Here is a 17522-nt window from a genome sequence, read left to right on the forward strand (position 1 = left end):
GAGGCTCACAGGAAGTAACTTTCATTGACCTTCACCCTCAACCTGGCTAGTTATACCGGTTTGGTTGGTGTCAGTTTCCATTAGAATTTTGAAAGTCTTCCCCATCAAGCCCTTGCTACCAAGAAGATTGGTGCTGTTCTGACCCCTGATTCCTGGTATTGGACCTGTTCTTGCTCTCTGTAGTTGCCAGCTCTCTTTGTTCCTAGTGTGCCTTAGCGAGGGCCTGTTTCTGTCCGTGTGCTGGGCCCACCTGCACACAGCCTGTCTGTCCCACCTCTGTCCCCTCTGTTGGGTTCGCTCTCACTGGGATTCTTCCTTGCTGGTGTGGGCTTCCCAAACTGCCTGCACTCTCCATAGCTTTTCTTTCTTTTTTTTTTTTTTTAAGTTGTCAATGATCCTTTATTTTATTATATGTGGTGCCGAGGATCAAACCCAGTACCTCCCCAATGCCAGGCAAGCGCTCTGCCACTGAGCCACAGCCCAGCCTCTCCTGCAGCCTTCTGTCAGGTCATTTCCATGATCACACTTCAGTTCCTGTTATTGTTTCATGATTGTAAAGTCTTCTCTTTTGTCTGAGGATGTTTTGTTTCTTTGTTCTTTTTAGGGATAATGACAGAGAGTGTACTTGACTCGGAGTCTAACTCATCGTGGGTAGGCTGCATTCTGTGGTTGTACGTGATATGGCGCTTGCTGGCCGAGCATTCCTGTAGGAACGTGGGACCTGAGGAGTTTTTAAAGTTTCTTCTCCCCTCCTGATTTCCTTGTCCCCCATCACACCTGCTTTGTCTCTTCTTAGTCTTTTTCATGGCAGACACTGACTCTCTTTAGATGTTGTCGATCCTTGGTTGTAAGAGTGAGGCACAAAAGGGCTAAGCTCTGCGGCAGAGGGCTTTTAGCATGCAGAACAACCTATCCTAAGAAACACTGCCTCCTCCAGGATGTTGGGCTCTGGCTCTCGTCTCTGGTCTGGAAGGTGACAGTTCCTAGAAGAGGACATGAGTGCTCCTCCTTGCAGCAATCCCCTCCTCTCTCACTTTTGTTTTTGCTTCCCCCCCCCCCCAGCACTAAGGATGGAACCCAGGGCCTCTCAAGCACTCTGCCCCACCTAGCTGCACCCCAGCCTTTTGTAATTTTAATCTTGAGATTAAAACTAGATTAATCTAGTTGCCCAGGCTGCCCTGGAACTTGTGATTCCCTGCCTCAGCCTCCTGCGGGGCTGGGATGACAGGTGAGCACCAGTGGCTCCTTCATCAATCTTGAGTGACTCATACCCAGTGGGTAAAATGAAGACCCAGAGAGGCATGTGTGTGCCCCAGTGAAGCTGCCAGAACGTGGGCTGGGGTAATGTGGTTAGTGCGTGCCTCGCAGGCATGAGGCCCTGAGTTCCATCCCTATCACAAACCAAAAAAAAAAAAAAAAAGCTGCAAGAACTGGAAGGACTGACACCAGAGTCCCTTGCTGACCTTATGACCTTAGAGAAGCTGAGTTCATCAGTCACCTCCAGGACCTTTCCCTTCGGGCTTCACTTATCTGGTAGGCCAGCCAAAGCCTGCCTGGTGAGCACACAGGGAGCAGAGTCTCAGGCTAGGATTTGTCAGCATCTGCCACGTGGCACATCACCCCAGTGGTGTCTGGAGCTGAATAGAGGTGGCCATTGCTTTGCAGCCCCTGCTGAGCAGGAGGCCTGCCTGGGGGTCGTCCTCTAGCACATTCCCTGCAGTCAGCAGATGCCTTTTCTTGCTGGGTTCTGGAGTCACATGTAGGACCAAATGTGAAGGTCTGGGCATACACTTTGACTGACCTTAATACAAGGCTGTTCACATTGGTAACTGGTTTTCAAGCTTATCCAAACTAGGAGGAATAGGAAAAGGATCTGTTACAGGGAAAACACAGAAGGACTAAAAAGACCAAATAAGGGGCTGGGCTGGGGCTCAGCGGCAGAGGCGCAAGTGCAAGGTCCTGGGTTTGATCCTCAGCACCACGTAAAACTAAATAAGTAAAATAAAGGTATTGTGTCCAACTACAACTAAAAAATAAATCTTAAAAAAAAAAATTAAAAAGACCAAATAAAAGAAAGTATGCCAGTAACAAAGGACCCCACAAACCTACACTCCTTAGTGGCTCCTGAGGTGACAGCATCAGGGTGAGACCCTGAACTCCAAAGGAAAATAAAGTTCAGTATTTCACTTTTTTTTGAGGGGGGTGCTGGGAATTGAACCCAGGAGTGCTTTACCACTGAGCCACATCTCCAGTCCTTTCTATTTTTTATTTTAAGACAGTGTCTCACTAAGTTGCTGAGGCTCACACTTTCAGGCCTCCTGCCGCAGCCTCCCAAGTCTCTGGGATAACAGGGGTGTGCCACTGTTCCTGGTTGTGGCCACACATTGTAAGTGGATTAAAGGATAGAAAAGAAAGGGAGGGAGGGAGGGAGATAACATTACAGGGAAAAGAAAAGGCAGCCCAGGGGGCTCCACCCACCACTTGCCAGGCATAGCTGTCTGGACTGGGGGTCCTTCCAGCTAGGGTCTTCCCAGTGTGGCTTACGCTGCTGCTTGGAAGCTTGCTGTCCAGTGACTTGGTGCTGCTGCCACACGCCTCTGAACTTCTCTGCGTCCTCAAAGTGATCTAGATAAACTTAACCTTTGGCTGTGAACTTCTCCCCGGTTCCTTTGTTCCACCTGAGTTAACTCACATTCTGGCTGGGGGAAATGTGTGTAGGGGTGTGCCTGTTTGTGTGTGCATGCATGTTTGTGGGGATTGTGTTTTGTGCTACTGTGTGTGTACACTCACGTGTTAAAGCACCTCGTGATAAAGATTTATCCTGTTAGAAATTCAAAGAACTCTGGCTCCAGCCCACACGTTTGAGCTCCAGGCTCACTCTGACCAGGGCAGGTCCCATCGCCTCTCAGCATCCTTTTTATCAGTTCTCTCCTTCACTGTCACCTGGGTCCCTTTTGGCCCAATATTTGTGAGCCCTAAATCACAGAAGAGCCAGCCTGTTAGTAAGAGATCGTTTTCTCTCCAGCCTAGAGTTAATTTAACTGTCCTCCCTTTTCAAAGTATTGTTGGGGTCTCAGTCATGCTGTCCTCTGGTTGCTAATTCATTGAGCTGTAGGAGCAGTGGAAATGCAGAGGGTGGTCCCATTCTTGGAGCAGGAGATACCCAGGCCCAGGGGATCACTGGCCCTAGGAAGGAGCCTGTTGGAAACCACTGGGGCTGGCAGGCAGGCAGATGCATGCTGGTGCCCATGATCAAGGCAGCCCCCCAGGGAGGAGCCCGAAGCCATCCTGCTGACACACCATGAGGGGCCAGGACTACGTGAGGCCTTGGACCAGGCAGCATAGCCCTGCCTGTGGTGCCTGTGGTCCAGTAGATGCCAGGGGAAATGGTCTCCAGTGAGAGCCACTGGCTGGGACCACATCCGATCATGCCTTGCCACCGTGCCTACTACAGAAAGGGGCAGCAGCAGCCTCTGGACAGTGTCTGTGGTGGGTAGAGTCCCCTCTCCTGGCAGGGAGTGCCAGGTTTGCCTGCACTGCTAGAGCTGGGTCACCACATACTGTCCACTGACTCACAGACAGGCTGGCCCTGTCCAGGGTGGACCATCTCCTCATGGCTCCCCTTGTCCAAATGAAGCACCTGACACTCAGACAAACTCCTAGACCGGAGAACCATTTCTGTGGCCCAGGATGCTGCATGCACCTGCAACAGGGCCCTTTCCACAGCTCTGGAGAGTCAAGGGCACACTCGGCCCTTCACTCTGCGTCCAGTCAAGATCACAGAGGTTCCAATTGAAGACTCTGAATAATGGAAAAGAGCACTGTCATGTCCTAGACCTTGGTGGCTCAGGAGAAGGGATGTCTGCTCTGCTTGCTCCTAACTGGTACCCCTCCTGCAGCCTTGCTGCTAGGGAGCATGGGGCAGCTTCCTGTGTCCCCACAAGGTCTTATTTAAAGGCAGCTTTTCAGCTACCAGCAGCCCCTTGATCTGTGAACATCTAAGTAGTTGATGGCTATAATTAAATCATTCAGCATGCCCAGAAAGAGGACCTGGCTCCCTCCCACCCGCCCTGTAACCTATCTTTAAAGCATACTTAAAAAACACAAGCCCAGGCCTGTGTCTGTCCTACCCTCTCCCACTTTCCCTCCTCCCCCTTTTCTCAGCTTACCACACTAGACACGGTTCTTAAACCCCTTGTTTGCTCCATTTTGTAAGTTGTGTTCTTTATTCCTTTTTTGCATTTCTATGAGTTTTTTAATATGAATAAGCAAAATTTTAGCTGCTTTTTTTGTTTGTTTTGCTACTGGGGATTGATCCCAGAGGTGCTTTACCATTTACCACTGAGTCATATCCCCAGCCCTTTTTATTTTTTATTTTGAGACAGGGTCTTGCTAAATTACTTAAGACCTTGCTTTGTTGCTGAGGCTGGCCTGGAACTTGAGATCCTCCTGGCCCAGCCGCCTGAGTCACTGGGATTACAGGTGTATACCACCATGCTGAGCATGCTTGCTTTTTCTTTAATTGAAATTTTGTCTCCTTTGGGACAGTGAAAAGACTCTGAAGGGGCTGAGGTTGTGGCTCAGTGGTAGAGTGCTTGCCTAGCCCTGGGTTCAATCCTCAGCACCACATAGAAATAAATAAATAAAGGTATTGGGGCTGGGGTTGTGGCTCAGTGGTACAGTGCTCGCCTAGCATGCACAAGGCTCTGGGTTTGATTCTCAGCACCACCTACAACTTAAAAATAAGTATTTTAAAATAAAATAAAGGCATTGTGTTCAACTACAACTAAAAATAAATATTAAAAAAGGGCTCTGAAACCAGATAGTATTGATGATTATGCAATTTGTGAATGTACTTGATGTCACTAATAGCAGAATTTGTATTGTGTGCATTTTACCACGATTTATAAAAGAGATTGAGATGATTATAGATTCATGTGCATTTGTAAGGAATAATAAAAGGGTGTGCTCGGAGCAAGGGGCCTGAAGAATGTTCCTCTGTTTACAACAACCCAACAGGGATCTGGGGTCTTTGTAAGGAAGGGCACAGAACTTATGGCTTCCCTACCAGCAAATGCCCCACATGTGCACCCCTGCATCTCCATATGTGGTTTCTACACAGGATCAGTAGGACAGGGCTCAATATTTTGGGAAAAACTGCAGTATTTAGCGGGGGAGGTGGCCACCTAGAGCCTGTCCAGTTTATACATGGGAGATCCTAGAAATAAAGACTTTGAATCTTTAAGGGGAAAAAAAAAAGCCAGCAATTTGGGAGGCGGAGGCAGGAGATACAGCTCGGTGGTTGAGTGTCCTGGATGTAGTCCCCAGTCCTGCAAAACATATAGAAAGAAACAATAGAAGTCCCAAGAACCCTTAGTCCCAAGAACCCCTGGTGGTAACTGCACAACCATCATCTGCCTTTTCTTTCTTTTTTTTTAGTTGTAGCAAAATAAGCTTTTTTTTCCCACCCCCATACCAGGATTGAACTCAGGGCACTTGACCACTGAGCCACCTCCCCAGCCCTATTTTGTTTTTTACTTAAAAGAGACAGGGTCTCACTGAGTTGTTTAGTGCCTTGCTTTTACTGAGGCTGGCTTTGAACTTGCAATCCTCCTGCCTTAGCCTCCCAAGCTGCTGGGATTACAGGTGTGCACCACTGCACTGGCTAAAATACACATTTTTTAAATTATTGCACAAGAAAAAGTGAGGCACCTGGACATTGGCCATGCATTGGTGGTTGCTGGTAGCCTCAGTTCCTCCTCAACATCAAGATCAACCCTGGGCTGGTCACTGAGTGGATAGAGGGAACAGACATGGCCTCTGCCCTCAGGGAGCTTGTGGTGACATGGGGGTCCCCACTGCAGGCTGGGAAGGTGATGTGGTAGAGTCATGAACGTGGGTAGAAGCTTGCCAGGTGACCATGGGCATATGCAGGGCACATGTGCCAGGATGGCACGGTAGGCCACAGAGACAGGCCCTCAGCATGGGGCGCCCCAAGCCAGGAGTTCTGTGCGTTCTGTTGGCAGGGAGACTAGGAGCACTGCAGCAGCAAGGCATGCTGTCCCCTGTGTCCTAGCAGGGCTGGCAAGGAGAAGGAGGGCAGGCCATGGGAGGGAGGCTGGGGCATCTTATTTCAGAGCCCTTTCAGAGGGGATGGAGAGAAAGAGAAGGGGCATCTGGCCTGGGTCTGCCTGATTATAGGGGACATTCCCTGCCACCCCCTGCTGTCCTTCCAGTGCTTCCCGCAGACAGTCCCACTTCCTTCTTTCCTGTTCTTCCCCTCCCTTGCATCACAGCCATCCCTTCCCTCTGTCCAGTTGTCCATGATACACTACCCAAAAGTCAGTGGCTTCCACCAACAGGCTGTTATGCTCCATCTGCATCTCTGGCTCAGGACAGGGGCAGAGCCAGCAGGAACTGCTCCTCTCTGCTCCAGTTCTGGGACCCTGGGGAGGTGGCTTCCTGGGACGCAGAGAGAGCGGGCTCCTCAGCCTCAGGCCTCATGGCAGCTGAGGCTGAAAGCTGGCCACCTCTGCCTGCTACTCAAGCCAGGCATGGCCCACCTGTACTGCTTCCCTTGTGGCCTGTTGGTCAAAGAAGGCCCAGCCCAGGTTTTAGGGAACAGGCCTCAGATTTGGTCTCTCCGTGGGGCTGAAGAATTCATAGCCACCCACAGCCTGTCGTGCCAGGTCCATAGGGGCCGAGGATGCTTTCAGTGTTTGTCCTCAAACCTGTGGATTGGCTTTATCCCAAGCACACAGCACATCGTGAAGCCGTGGCGTGCTCTCCTTTCCCCGGGGTGGTGGTGTTCAGCATGGGCCAGGCATGTAGGCGGTGCTCAGGGGCACTTCTGCAGGCCTCTGTGCTGTTGGGCTGGCAATGCATCCTCATGTGGCCAGCCTCTCCCCTCCCTTTGCTGGAGCCCCTTCACTCTTTGTAGAATTGTAGAACAATGCTCCCCCAATCTGCATCTCTGGACTCCAGGGCTAAACTGTAGAGTGAACAAAGTTGAGAGAATGGCCCTTGTACAGTAGATCCTGGTCCAACCAGCACCTAGGGCCAGGAGTCAGGGCAGGCCAGGGTTCTCTGTGGCTCTGTCTATGGTCCAGGGGCATTCTGTCACCAAGATAGAGCAGTGACATGTGTGGCATATAGTTCTCCTTTGACCTTGCCAGTGCATCTGGGGGTTGACCTTTGAAGGTGACTGGGTCCAGGGCTGCTCTGGTGTATGCCTACCTCCCATCTGACCCACAGGGACTGGTTTGGTAGCATGGGCAATAAGGACCCACAGCATAAGCACCACAGTCCTCCTCAGCCTTCCCTCCTTCCCACCACCCACAGCAGCCTTGTGTCCTCCAGGCCTCAACCCTAAAGCCACCTCCTCACTAATGCCACTGCAAGAAGCTGCCCCCCCCGACCCACTCACTCTCTCCCCACTCTCAGGATCTGAGGTTGGCCTTGCCTCTCCTGCCCCGTGCCCCACTCCTGCCCCCCACCCCACTCCTGCCCCCCACACAGCGGTGTCCCAGTGCCTGGTGTCTGTAGACCCAGACAGCGCGTGGAGTAGCCTCAGCTCCCCTTGACATGGTTGCACATGGAGCCTGTGCTGGTGCCACTGTTACGAGGGACATCTGTTTCCTCCGTACTCTTTTGGATGGTCATAGTGTACACGTGACCTGAGCTGATGGGCATTCAGCCAAGAGGTGGCATCCCTGTGACATACTGGAGCTGGCTGATAGGGAGCCACCTGAACTGGTGTGAGCTCATCATAAGAGGCCAACCTGGGTGGGAGAGGAGGCAGTGAGCTTCCTGTTCTGGGAGTGTGTCAGGAGTGGCCTGCAAGATGCCAAGCCATGCAGCAACCTCAGTCCCATCTGGCTCTGAGACACCAAACCTGAGTTATTCAGAGAAAGAAGAGGCAAGCAAGGCCAGTGCTGACACAGGCTCCTAGTGGTGACATGCCTTGAGATTCTGTCTGAATCCCCTGGGTCCCCGTTGGGACCAACCAACCCTGGAGCTGAGGTGCAGGGGACCTGGTACCCCCCCATTCACTCACTCAACAGGGAACCCCCACGAGGGCAGCCAGAGGGTGAGCACGAGTGCACCTCGATGGGCACAGGAGCAGGCGAGCCCCTGCCCTGGAGGTGCCCTGAGAGTGTCTGGCAGCTGGAGCCACCAGGGCTTTTTTAGTTTTTTAAGCTGTTGATAGACCTTTATTTATTTATTAATTGCTTATTTATATGCAATTAATTATATGCTGAGAATCGAACCCAGGGCCTCACACATGCCAGACAAGTGCGCTACCACTGAGCCCCAGCCCCAGCTCTCCACCAGTGTTTTTTGTTTTGTTTTTTAAATATTTTTTTTTTAGTTGTAGATGGACACAATACTTTTATTTATTTATTTTTATGTGGTGCTGAGGGTGAAACCCAGGGTCTCACGGGTGCTAGGCGAGCGCTCTACCCCTGAGCCCCAGCCCCAGCCCTCCACCAGGGTCATGACAGCTCACTGGATGGAGCCGGGCAGTAGCTTGTAGTGTAACCATATTCACAACAGCCCCTGAGAGCGAAGTGCAGAGCAGGGACAACAGAGTCCAGGAAAGGAAGCATCAACAGTGGGGAATAGCCAGTCCCTCAGAGCTTTGGCAGCTCACCAGAACTGCCAGTGACAGAGGCTTGGATCCTCCAGAGCTCTGCCCTCTCAAGCACAGAGGCTTTGTTCAACCCAGGCTGGCCTCCCTGGGTCATACTGGGGCTGGCTGGTGGATACTCCACCGAAGAGATGTATTCCTGTGCTATGAAAAGTGGACCAGTAGATGTAAGGTTTGGGCCAAGGCTGCCTGAGGAGCAGGGGTCCCCGTATCCACCCAGGATCCAGCTCCTGCCTGGCTCTCCTCACTCCAGTGTGCCAAGGGCAGAGACAAGAGGGCAGCTGGAGCAGGAGGAACCACTCTGCTGGTTGCCAGGGCTCCAGCTGCCTCTGACGGGGGTCCCCTCCTGCCTGCTGCCATGAGCAGGGCTGCCGGTGGTGCCATCCAGAGTACCCCCCCACCATGTGCCTCTCACATGGCTCCACCCTCCCTAACCTGAAGGCCTCTGCCCTTCTGTCTCCAGCTGAAGGCTGTAGAGGGAGGTCCTTCTGGCATTCTAGGATGGTTTGAGCCTCTGCTGCAAGAGCAGGCTAGCACGGTCCCCATCCACCTTGCTTCCCGAGGTTTGCTCACCTCCGCCCAGCCTGACATCAGGCCGCGTGCCTGTGATTATCCATGTGTCCTCAGTTCCCCACACCTCCCATCTTTCTCTTGTCACCCTTCTCCCTCCTTCCCTGAGAAAAGTCTCTTCCTGCTTCCAGCCAGCCGGGGTCACCTTGGTCAGCATCCATTCCAGTCCCAATGACCAGATGCTGTGGGCCCTCGACAGCAGGTGGAACGTGCATGTCCGGACCGGGATCACCGAGGAGATGCCTGTGGGGACTGACTGGGAGCACGTGCCTGGTAGGAAGAAGCCATGAGACCATCCCAGTGTCCCACACGTGGCCATAGTCGTCAACTGGCATGTTTGTGGCTGCTGTCATGTGGGGCTGCCCAGCTGTCTGCAGGGCAGCCTCAGCTGCCCCACTCAGTGTTCTGTTTTGCCTCCGGTGTCCTATTGGGCAGGTGACAGACAGGAATCTGCACCATACTCCATTAGCCAGGCATGACAACACATGCCTGTGATCTACTCAGGAGGCTGAGGCAGGAGGAGTGCAAGTTCAAGACCAGTCTAAGCAATTTAGCAAGATTCTGTCTCAGGATAAAAGATGATAAGGGCTGGGGATGCGACTCAGTGCTAGAGCACCCACAGTTCAATCTCATCGCCGAAATAAAGACGCACTCCCTCCTTGGCAGACCAGGCCGCCTTCCGGGTGCTCTGGGAGCATGATAGCTTTCATACAGCCAGACCCTCTGACCTTTGGCTTCAGGCGTTCGTGGCTTGGCTAGCCCCACAGTGGGCATCCTTTCCCTTGGTGCCCAGTGTGGAGCGGGCACTGTGTCCTGCAGGAAGTACTGGTAGACAAGGGCAGAACCCGGAAAGTGCCATGGTCAGGGAGGGGTGCCCCATCCCGTGCTCAGGTGCTGAGCAGGATGCCTGGTTTCCCACAGGGCTGCAGGCCTGCCAGCTGGCACTGAGCACAAGGACCGTGTGGGCCCGCTGTCCAGATGGTGACCTGGCCCGGCGCTACGGCATCACAGACAAAAACCCTGCTGGGGACTACTGGAAGAAAATTCCCGGAAATGCGACCTGTTTCACAGGCAGGTGCCCAGGCAGGATCCTCGGGGTCATGTCAGAGGGGCTCTCAAAGAGGCTGCTCCCACCTGGCTCTGCACTCCCAAAGCCAGGACAGAGGGCGGGACGACTCAGGAGGGACTGAACACGTGGGCTCTCTCAGGCTTCTGGGCCAGCACAGGGTACTGTGCGCCCATTTTAAAGTTGAGAGAATGAAGCACAATTGGGGAAGTGGCTTGTCCAGGTCCCTGAGCTCACCTGTGCCCTTACCCCAGCCCTGTGATACAACAGTCTCTGCTTGCCTCTTGTCTTGCAGTGACCGCGTCCGATGAGCTGTGGGCAGTGGGCCCCCCGGGCTACCTCCTCCAGCGGCTGACTAAGACATTCAGCCGTTCACATGGCACCCAGAAGAACAGTCAGGTGGCCACCACCCACCCTGAGGACCTGGAGGATGAATGGGAGGTCATCTGAAGGAACTCTGGGCAGCCACTCAGGAGAGGATGCCAAGGTTCTTCAGTGGACACTGCTGATTTTCAAGTCACTCACTTGTCAATGCCTCATCAACCCTGCCCAGACACGTCTGTTCTCGTGGATGCCCCACACCTGCCTTCATCTATGTTGATTTCCATCTCATTCCAGCACCCAGCGCCTCAGCTGAGTGCCCGGAGCTGTTGCTGTAGCAGCAGCACCTCTGACCTCTTGCCAAGGTCACCTCCAAGCAGGTGCAATGGCTGTGGCCCCATTGCATGCACTAGTTCCCTGTGCTGAGGTCAAATTCTCTACACTCCAGGTCCTGTTTATGGGAGACAACGTGGGGAACAGGGCAAGTCTGAACCAGGATCCAGGGACACCTGTAGCCAGCACAGGCAACAGGGCACCCGGACTGTGTCCACGTGAGTAGTCCTGGGCTCAGCGCAGCTACAGGTCAGTGCCCTCCAGCCTCTGGACGTGCCTGGTGATGGTTTCCTCTTCCTCACAGGGCCCCACTTCCTCCCTGAGAGGCAGGTTCCACTGCACACTGCCTGCTCCAGGAGGAACTTGGGGCCGTCCGTGTTGGGGAGAGGGCGCTGGCTGTGCAGGCTGAAGACACACACGGGCACACCACGCCTCACTGCTGCCTGCATGGCCAGTGGCAAACGCGCCTCATCAGACAGTGAGGGCTGCTGGGGGCCAGCTAGTGAGCGTCAGGCTATGTCTCAGGCGGCCTGGCCCAGGAGTACCCTGGTCAGACGCAGGGGAGCTGAGCTGTGGTAGCTAGCTTAGAAATGTCCTTGGAGTGCTGTCAAATGCTGCTGGTGGATGTCACAAAGCCAGATATGTCCTCGGAGGACAGATCTCCTAGTTATTGCCTTTTTTGTTATATTACAAACCTGCATAAGATACCTCATTTGAAATCAAATCTTACAAATTTAGAAGAGAAGTGTATTTCTGGAGACAAGGGAGGGCCTTCTGTTCCTTCCAGAGGGTTAGCCTGAGCCTGTCCTGTCTTGGCTGGGGCTTCAGAGCAATGGCCATCCCCAGAATGTCCTTGACTGGCAGCCTGGCCTGGTGCCCGGGTAGGTGATACAGTGCCTGCTGTAGAGAGTTGCTGTGGCCTCCTCCTGGTGGCCTTTGTGGTCCACAGGCATCTGAGTTTCAGGATGAGGCTGCTCCACCACGTGTCCACCCTGAGCCCACCCCTGGCAGCTCCCAGCTGGACTCTCGGCTGGCTGCTTCTACCCCACCTTGCCCAGGCTGGGGAGCCCCCACAGGCCTTGGGAAGGACCCGCCGGCAGCCATGGAGAGGGAGGCTTTTCAAATCTCAGCAGGAGATGCTGAAACCCACTTCACTTTTATAGAGCCCTTTTGTAAGAGTTTGGTGACTGTGGAGGCACCCCCAGGTGGGCCGCTCCTCTTCTGCATCTGTTGTGCCTTGCCGGCTCCGCCCGGATGGCAGCGCCCTCCTAAGCCCGTGGGACCTTAGTGCAATTAAACCCAAGTCTAATTGATACTTTTAGACTAATTTTAGCTTCTGTGCTTTGTACAGTTTTATTTCTGGTTTTAATTTTAGTTGTGCTTTGAGATCGTGCAATAAACTAGACTTTTTCCAAACCTGGTCAGGTCTGATGCTTGAGCCGGGAGAAGGTGCGCTTAGGTATTTCCCAGGGATGTGCTGGGAGGCGCCCCAGCCCAGCCTCACTGGCAGGAGGGTGCTGCCTCCTGGCCTCGTGACCTGGTGGGTGTTGAAATGTGCACCAGGAGGTGTCACTGTGATGGCTGCTCCAGAGCAGGATGCACCCAAGGTGGCCTGGGAAGGATGGCCCTAAAGTGTGGTGGGGCACAGGGATTCCCCTCTTGGAGCCAGGGGCAGGTTGTGGGGTTTCCGTGACCCTGCCCTACTAGGAACTAACATCTGAAAAAAGACCACATCCAAGATTCCAGGAAGCCACCTGAACAAGAAATGTCAGACTGGTGTCAAGAAACAGCCAGGCTTTAGAAACATCAGAGAAAACTTGAGTTAAAAGGAGACTTGTAGAGGCTGGGGTTGTGGGTCAGTGGTAGAACACTTGCCTAGCACGTGCAAGGCCCTGGATTCGATCCTCAGCACCCCATAAAAATAAATAAAATAAAATAAAGGTATTGTGTCCAACTACAACTAAAAAAATAAATATTTAAGGAAAAAAAAAAAAAAAAAAGGAGACTTGTTTCATGCTCCAGAACAGGAAACCAAACATGAAATTTCTCCTCAGAGAAATTTGCAGGTACAGCTCATTTTCAGTAAGTTTCCTCCACATAACCAAAGTGCCCACACGGCCCCATGATGGCCAGGTGTGCTGCTAGGAGCTCACAGCCTCGCAGCCTCTATTAGCCCTGTGAGACTCGGGATCCCGTTAACATGCTCACCTTCGTGTAGGGAGCTCAGGTGATTGAGGCCACCTCACAAATAGGTGAGAACTGCAGAGCGGTGACCAGAGCCCCAGGAAGGCTGGCATGTCAAGTATGGCACAGGCTGTCAAAGGGCCCACAGCACCATGCAGTCCAGATCCTCGGAGATGCAAGATGGAGGTGCCGCAGATGCGGGCAGGGGGGTTCACAGCTGATGTTGGCCACTGCTTAATTCTGGCAAAATAATAGTAAGTGGAAGAAAGAAATGGAGGAAGTCTCTGTCTTCTGAATGGCTTCTGAATAGAAATCATGACAAGGCCACGAAAGAAAGTCCATGTACAGATTTGATTTCTTCAAAATGCAAAGTCTAAATCAAAAATCCTGCACAGGACTGGAGATGTGGCTCAGTGATACAGCATCTGCCTGACATGGATGAGACCCTGCGTTCAATCCTCAGAGCACAAACCCAGAACAGGAGACCAAACATGATGTGGAGCCAGCCAACCTACACACCTCTCGTAAGTTAACGGGGAGCCAGGTGTGGTGGTCCACCCCTGTAATCCCAGCAACTCAGGAGACCGGGGCAGGGGCATCGCAGTTTGAGGCTTAACCTCAACAACTTGGCAAAGCCCTAAGCAACTTAGACCCCGTCTCAGAATGTGAAAAAGGGCCAGGGATGTGGCTCAGTGGTAAAACACCCCTGGGTTCAATCCCCAGCACCACAACAAACAAAAATCAAAGAGGGACACAATGACAAGTAAGATCCTGAGGTGGAGTGTCTACCAAAGGCCTTGTCCAAACCCATGGGACAGACGCATCAGACACAAGCAGATGGAAGAGCACGTGTTGAACGCACTCCCAAAGCTGGGCTCAGTGGCATTCGCCTGTAATCCCAGCGGCTCAGGAGGCTGAGGCAAGAGGATTGTGAATTCAAAGCCAGCCTCAGCAAAAGCGAGGCACTAAGCAACTCAGTGAGACCCTGTCTCTAAATCAAATACAAAATAGGGCTGGGGATGGGGCTCAGTGGTCAGTGCCCCTGAGTTCAATCCGCAGTACCTCCCCCCCAAAAAAAACACTGCCAAAGTCAGGCGTGGTACCACCGGGCAAGGACCCAAACGTGTCACCATGAACTCCACTTCTGGAAACCTGCACTCAAGAACACCAAGACATCCAACACCCATTCCTCATAGGGAAGTTCTGAAAGCAGCCTGTGTTGGGGAGGGCCAGGCCACCTGAGCGCAGGCCCGGCGAAGTGTGGTGCGTGCTGGCGAGCGGCCCTCCTCACTGTGTCAGTGAAATCCCCTGTGTGGGTGCGACGGTTTTAAAAAGGAGATGAGAAGAGGGAGGAAGGTGACAGCATTGTGGAATGGTGCTCACTCTCCAACCTTCTGGCTGACTTTCGGCTTTTCCCAATTCCAGGGGAGAAAGCTGGGGAAGAAACAGGTTCTATATGGGGACAAGAAATTGGTACAGTGGTTGCTTGTAAGCATATACCTTTTGTATCATTTGAATTTTGAGCCATGTAAATATTTTATTCCAAAAATAAATAAATTTACATTTTAAAAATTCAGCTATCTCTGGGCTGTGGTTGTGGCCCAGTGGTCAGCACGTGCCTAGCATGCGTGAAGCCCTGGGCTCAATTCTCAGCACCACATATAAATAAATAAAATAAAGGTCCATTGACAACTAAAAAAATATTAAAAAATATTTTCAAAAAAATTCAGGGGCTGGGGATGTGGCTCAAGCAGTAGCGCAGTTGCCTGGCATTCGAGCACCACAAAAATAAAGATGTTGTGTCCACCGAAATCTATTAAAAAATTCTCTCTCAAAAAAAAAAAAAAAAAAAATTCAGCTATCTCTAACATCAACTTTTTCTTGTGGGGAGGGAGTGAACAAGGACACTCGACCACATCCCAGCCCTATTGTATATTTTTTTAGAAACAGGGTCTTACTGAGTTGCTTAGCTTGCTGAAGCAAGCAGCTGGGATTACAGGCATATGCCACTGCACCTGGCTGCTAACATTAACCCTTTACTGTATCAATGCTAGTTGAGTCAAATATAAAAAAAACCACCAAAGACTTCTTTAAAATCGTACTTACAGTTGGCACGTGCCTGTAATCCCAGCTGCTCTGGAGGATCACAAGTTTGAGGGCAGCTTCAGCAATTTAGCAAGGCCCTTAGCAACTTAATGATGCCCTATCTCAAAATTAAAAAAAAAAAAAAAAAAGAAAAGAAACACAAGGGTTGGGAATATAGCTCAGTTGTAAAGTGCCCCTGGGTTAAACCCTCAGTACAAAATGATAAATAAATTGTAGCCAAGTGTAGCCATACACACTTATAATTCCAGTGACTCGGGAAGCTAAGGCAGGAGTACTATAAATTCAAAGCCAGCCTGCACAATTGAGCAAAACCCTGTCTCATAAAGAACCGGGGCTGGGATTGTGGCTCTGTGGTAGAGCACTTGCCTTGTACGTGTGAGGCACTGGATTTGATTCTCAGCACCGCATATAAATAAATGAATAAAATAAAGGTCCATCAACATCTTTAAAAAAAAGTAAAGAACTGGAATGCCGGGAGTAGAGTGACCCGCTCCTGTAATCCCAGTGGCTTGGGAGGCTGAGGCAGGAGGATCCCTGGAGTGGCCCACTCCTATAATCCAAATGGCTTGGAAGGCTGAGGCAGGAGGAACATGAGTTCAAGACCAGCCTCAGCAACTTAGCGAGGCGGTAAGTAACTCAGTGAGACCCTTCTCCAAATAAAATACAAAAAGGAGCTGGGGATGTGGCTCAGTGGTTAAACACCCCTGGGTTCGATCTCCAGTACCAAAAAAAAAAAAGTAAAGAATGGGGGATGTAGCTTTACCTTGGGTGTGGCAGGCGCTTTAGAGAACCCCTTGAGTTCAAACTCCATCACCACAAAAACAAAAAACAAACAAAATCCCATAAGTCATAAACATGATAAGTCTGTCTACATAAAAGTTAAAACTTTTGTACAGCCAAAATAACCATACCACCTTCAAAAAAAAAACATGCACCAAGTATGTGTCAAAGGGCTAGTACCTTTAATACACAGTTCTGTTTTTGTATTATTGGGGATTGAATTCTGGGGCACTCAACCACTGAGCTTCATTCCCAGTTCTTATTTTTGAGACAGGGACTCACCAAGTTGGCCAGACCAGCCTACAACTTTCCATCCTTCCTTAGCCTCCCAAGATGCTGAGATTAAGGCATGTGTCACTGCCCCTGGCTTGGTCCCTGAACTCTTAATGAACTGGGTTCAGGGCTCTTGGAACACTGCTGAGCACTTGGTCATACACAGGGGGAGAGAGTAGTGACATTTAAGAAATAAACCAACAAACTAATGTGCTTCATCACAGAGAATGAGGCTTGTCAGTCACCTGCCACGGACCAAGAGCAGAGCTGCCATATGCCAAGGGCCTGGGCCTGGGCCTGGCTGGCTCTGACTCCCTCCAATCCTCTGGGTCTGCCCCGAGTCCTGCAAGCTCACTGCCAGAAATGACAACAATGACAGATGCACCAGGGTCCTCACAGCCCTTCCTGGGTGTGGCAAGCCAAACTCTGGGGCCCCCTTCGCTCTCTCAGCAGCAGGCACCAGATAACCTTATCTGCCAGCACCACGTGAAGTTCTCTGCTCCACCGCAGGGTGGAGGGCTGGGCCAGGCCGGCTGCTGAGCTGTGCCGGGGTCAGGCTCCACTCTGGTCTGTGGCCTTCTGTGACTCCCTGTGCCCTTGCCTCACTCACCCCAATCAGTGAACGCTTGCCTGTACCCACTTGCCCATGTGGGCACAGGGGTCAACCAGTCACTCAGCAATGATATGGCTGTCCCACAACTACTGTTACCCCACAGAGTACCTGAAACAAACCACCCCCCGGAGCCCTAGACCCTGCCCTGCACCTTCCTGCAGCTGGGGTTTCCTGCCCATAATTCCTCCAGATGGCAGGATCCCATACCTGCCTCCTCCTGGTTGTGCCAATGGGTTCTATAGAGGGACCCTCCCCTAGGCCAGGGGTCCAAAGGTTGTCACTAAAGGAGGGGAGGTACAGGGACATCTAGCCCTGGACAGACTGACCCAGAGGACAGCACCAGACAGGAGAGATGTGAAGTCTATACCCAATAGCTGTCCAGCTTTCTAGACAGAATGGCTGGGCTGACAGGCTCCCAAAAGCCTGACAGGCCCCACCCCAGCAGTCCTGCAGTCTACTGCTGCTGTCCTTCAAAGGAAGAAAGTGAAAGTCCTCTGCAATGGCATCCTTATTGTGAGAACCAGGGAGCCTGATGCCCTAGGCCTGGGGCTGGGCAGCTAGTATCCACTAAGTGCAGAGGTTCAAAGAGGCTGTTTAGCTGGTCCAGGGCACAACAGGAGGGGAGA

General features: G+C 51.9%; 1 protein-coding gene across 5 annotated transcripts in view; it reads left to right on the forward strand.

Annotated features, from left to right (window-relative positions):
• TECPR2 (tectonin beta-propeller repeat containing 2) overlaps nt 1–12356 on the forward strand; it is an 83283-nt gene extending 70927 nt beyond the window's left edge. For all 5 annotated transcript variants that reach the window (XM_081293341.1, XM_081293345.1, XM_081293343.1 and 2 more), the window contains 3 exons: nt 9352–9493; nt 10142–10291; nt 10582–12356. In XM_081293341.1, coding sequence (XP_081149467.1) covers nt 9352–9493; nt 10142–10291; nt 10582–10736 — 447 coding nt within the window. In that variant the 3' untranslated portion in view covers nt 10737–12356. The remainder of the gene's footprint in view (nt 1–9351; nt 9494–10141; nt 10292–10581) is intronic.
• Nucleotides 12357–17522: the final 5166 nt, after the last annotated feature.

The sequence above is a fragment of the Spermophilus citellus genome (genome assembly GCF_964194105.1).
Source record: "Spermophilus citellus genome assembly, chromosome: 4".
Taxonomy (NCBI): domain Eukaryota; kingdom Metazoa; phylum Chordata; class Mammalia; order Rodentia; family Sciuridae; genus Spermophilus; species Spermophilus citellus.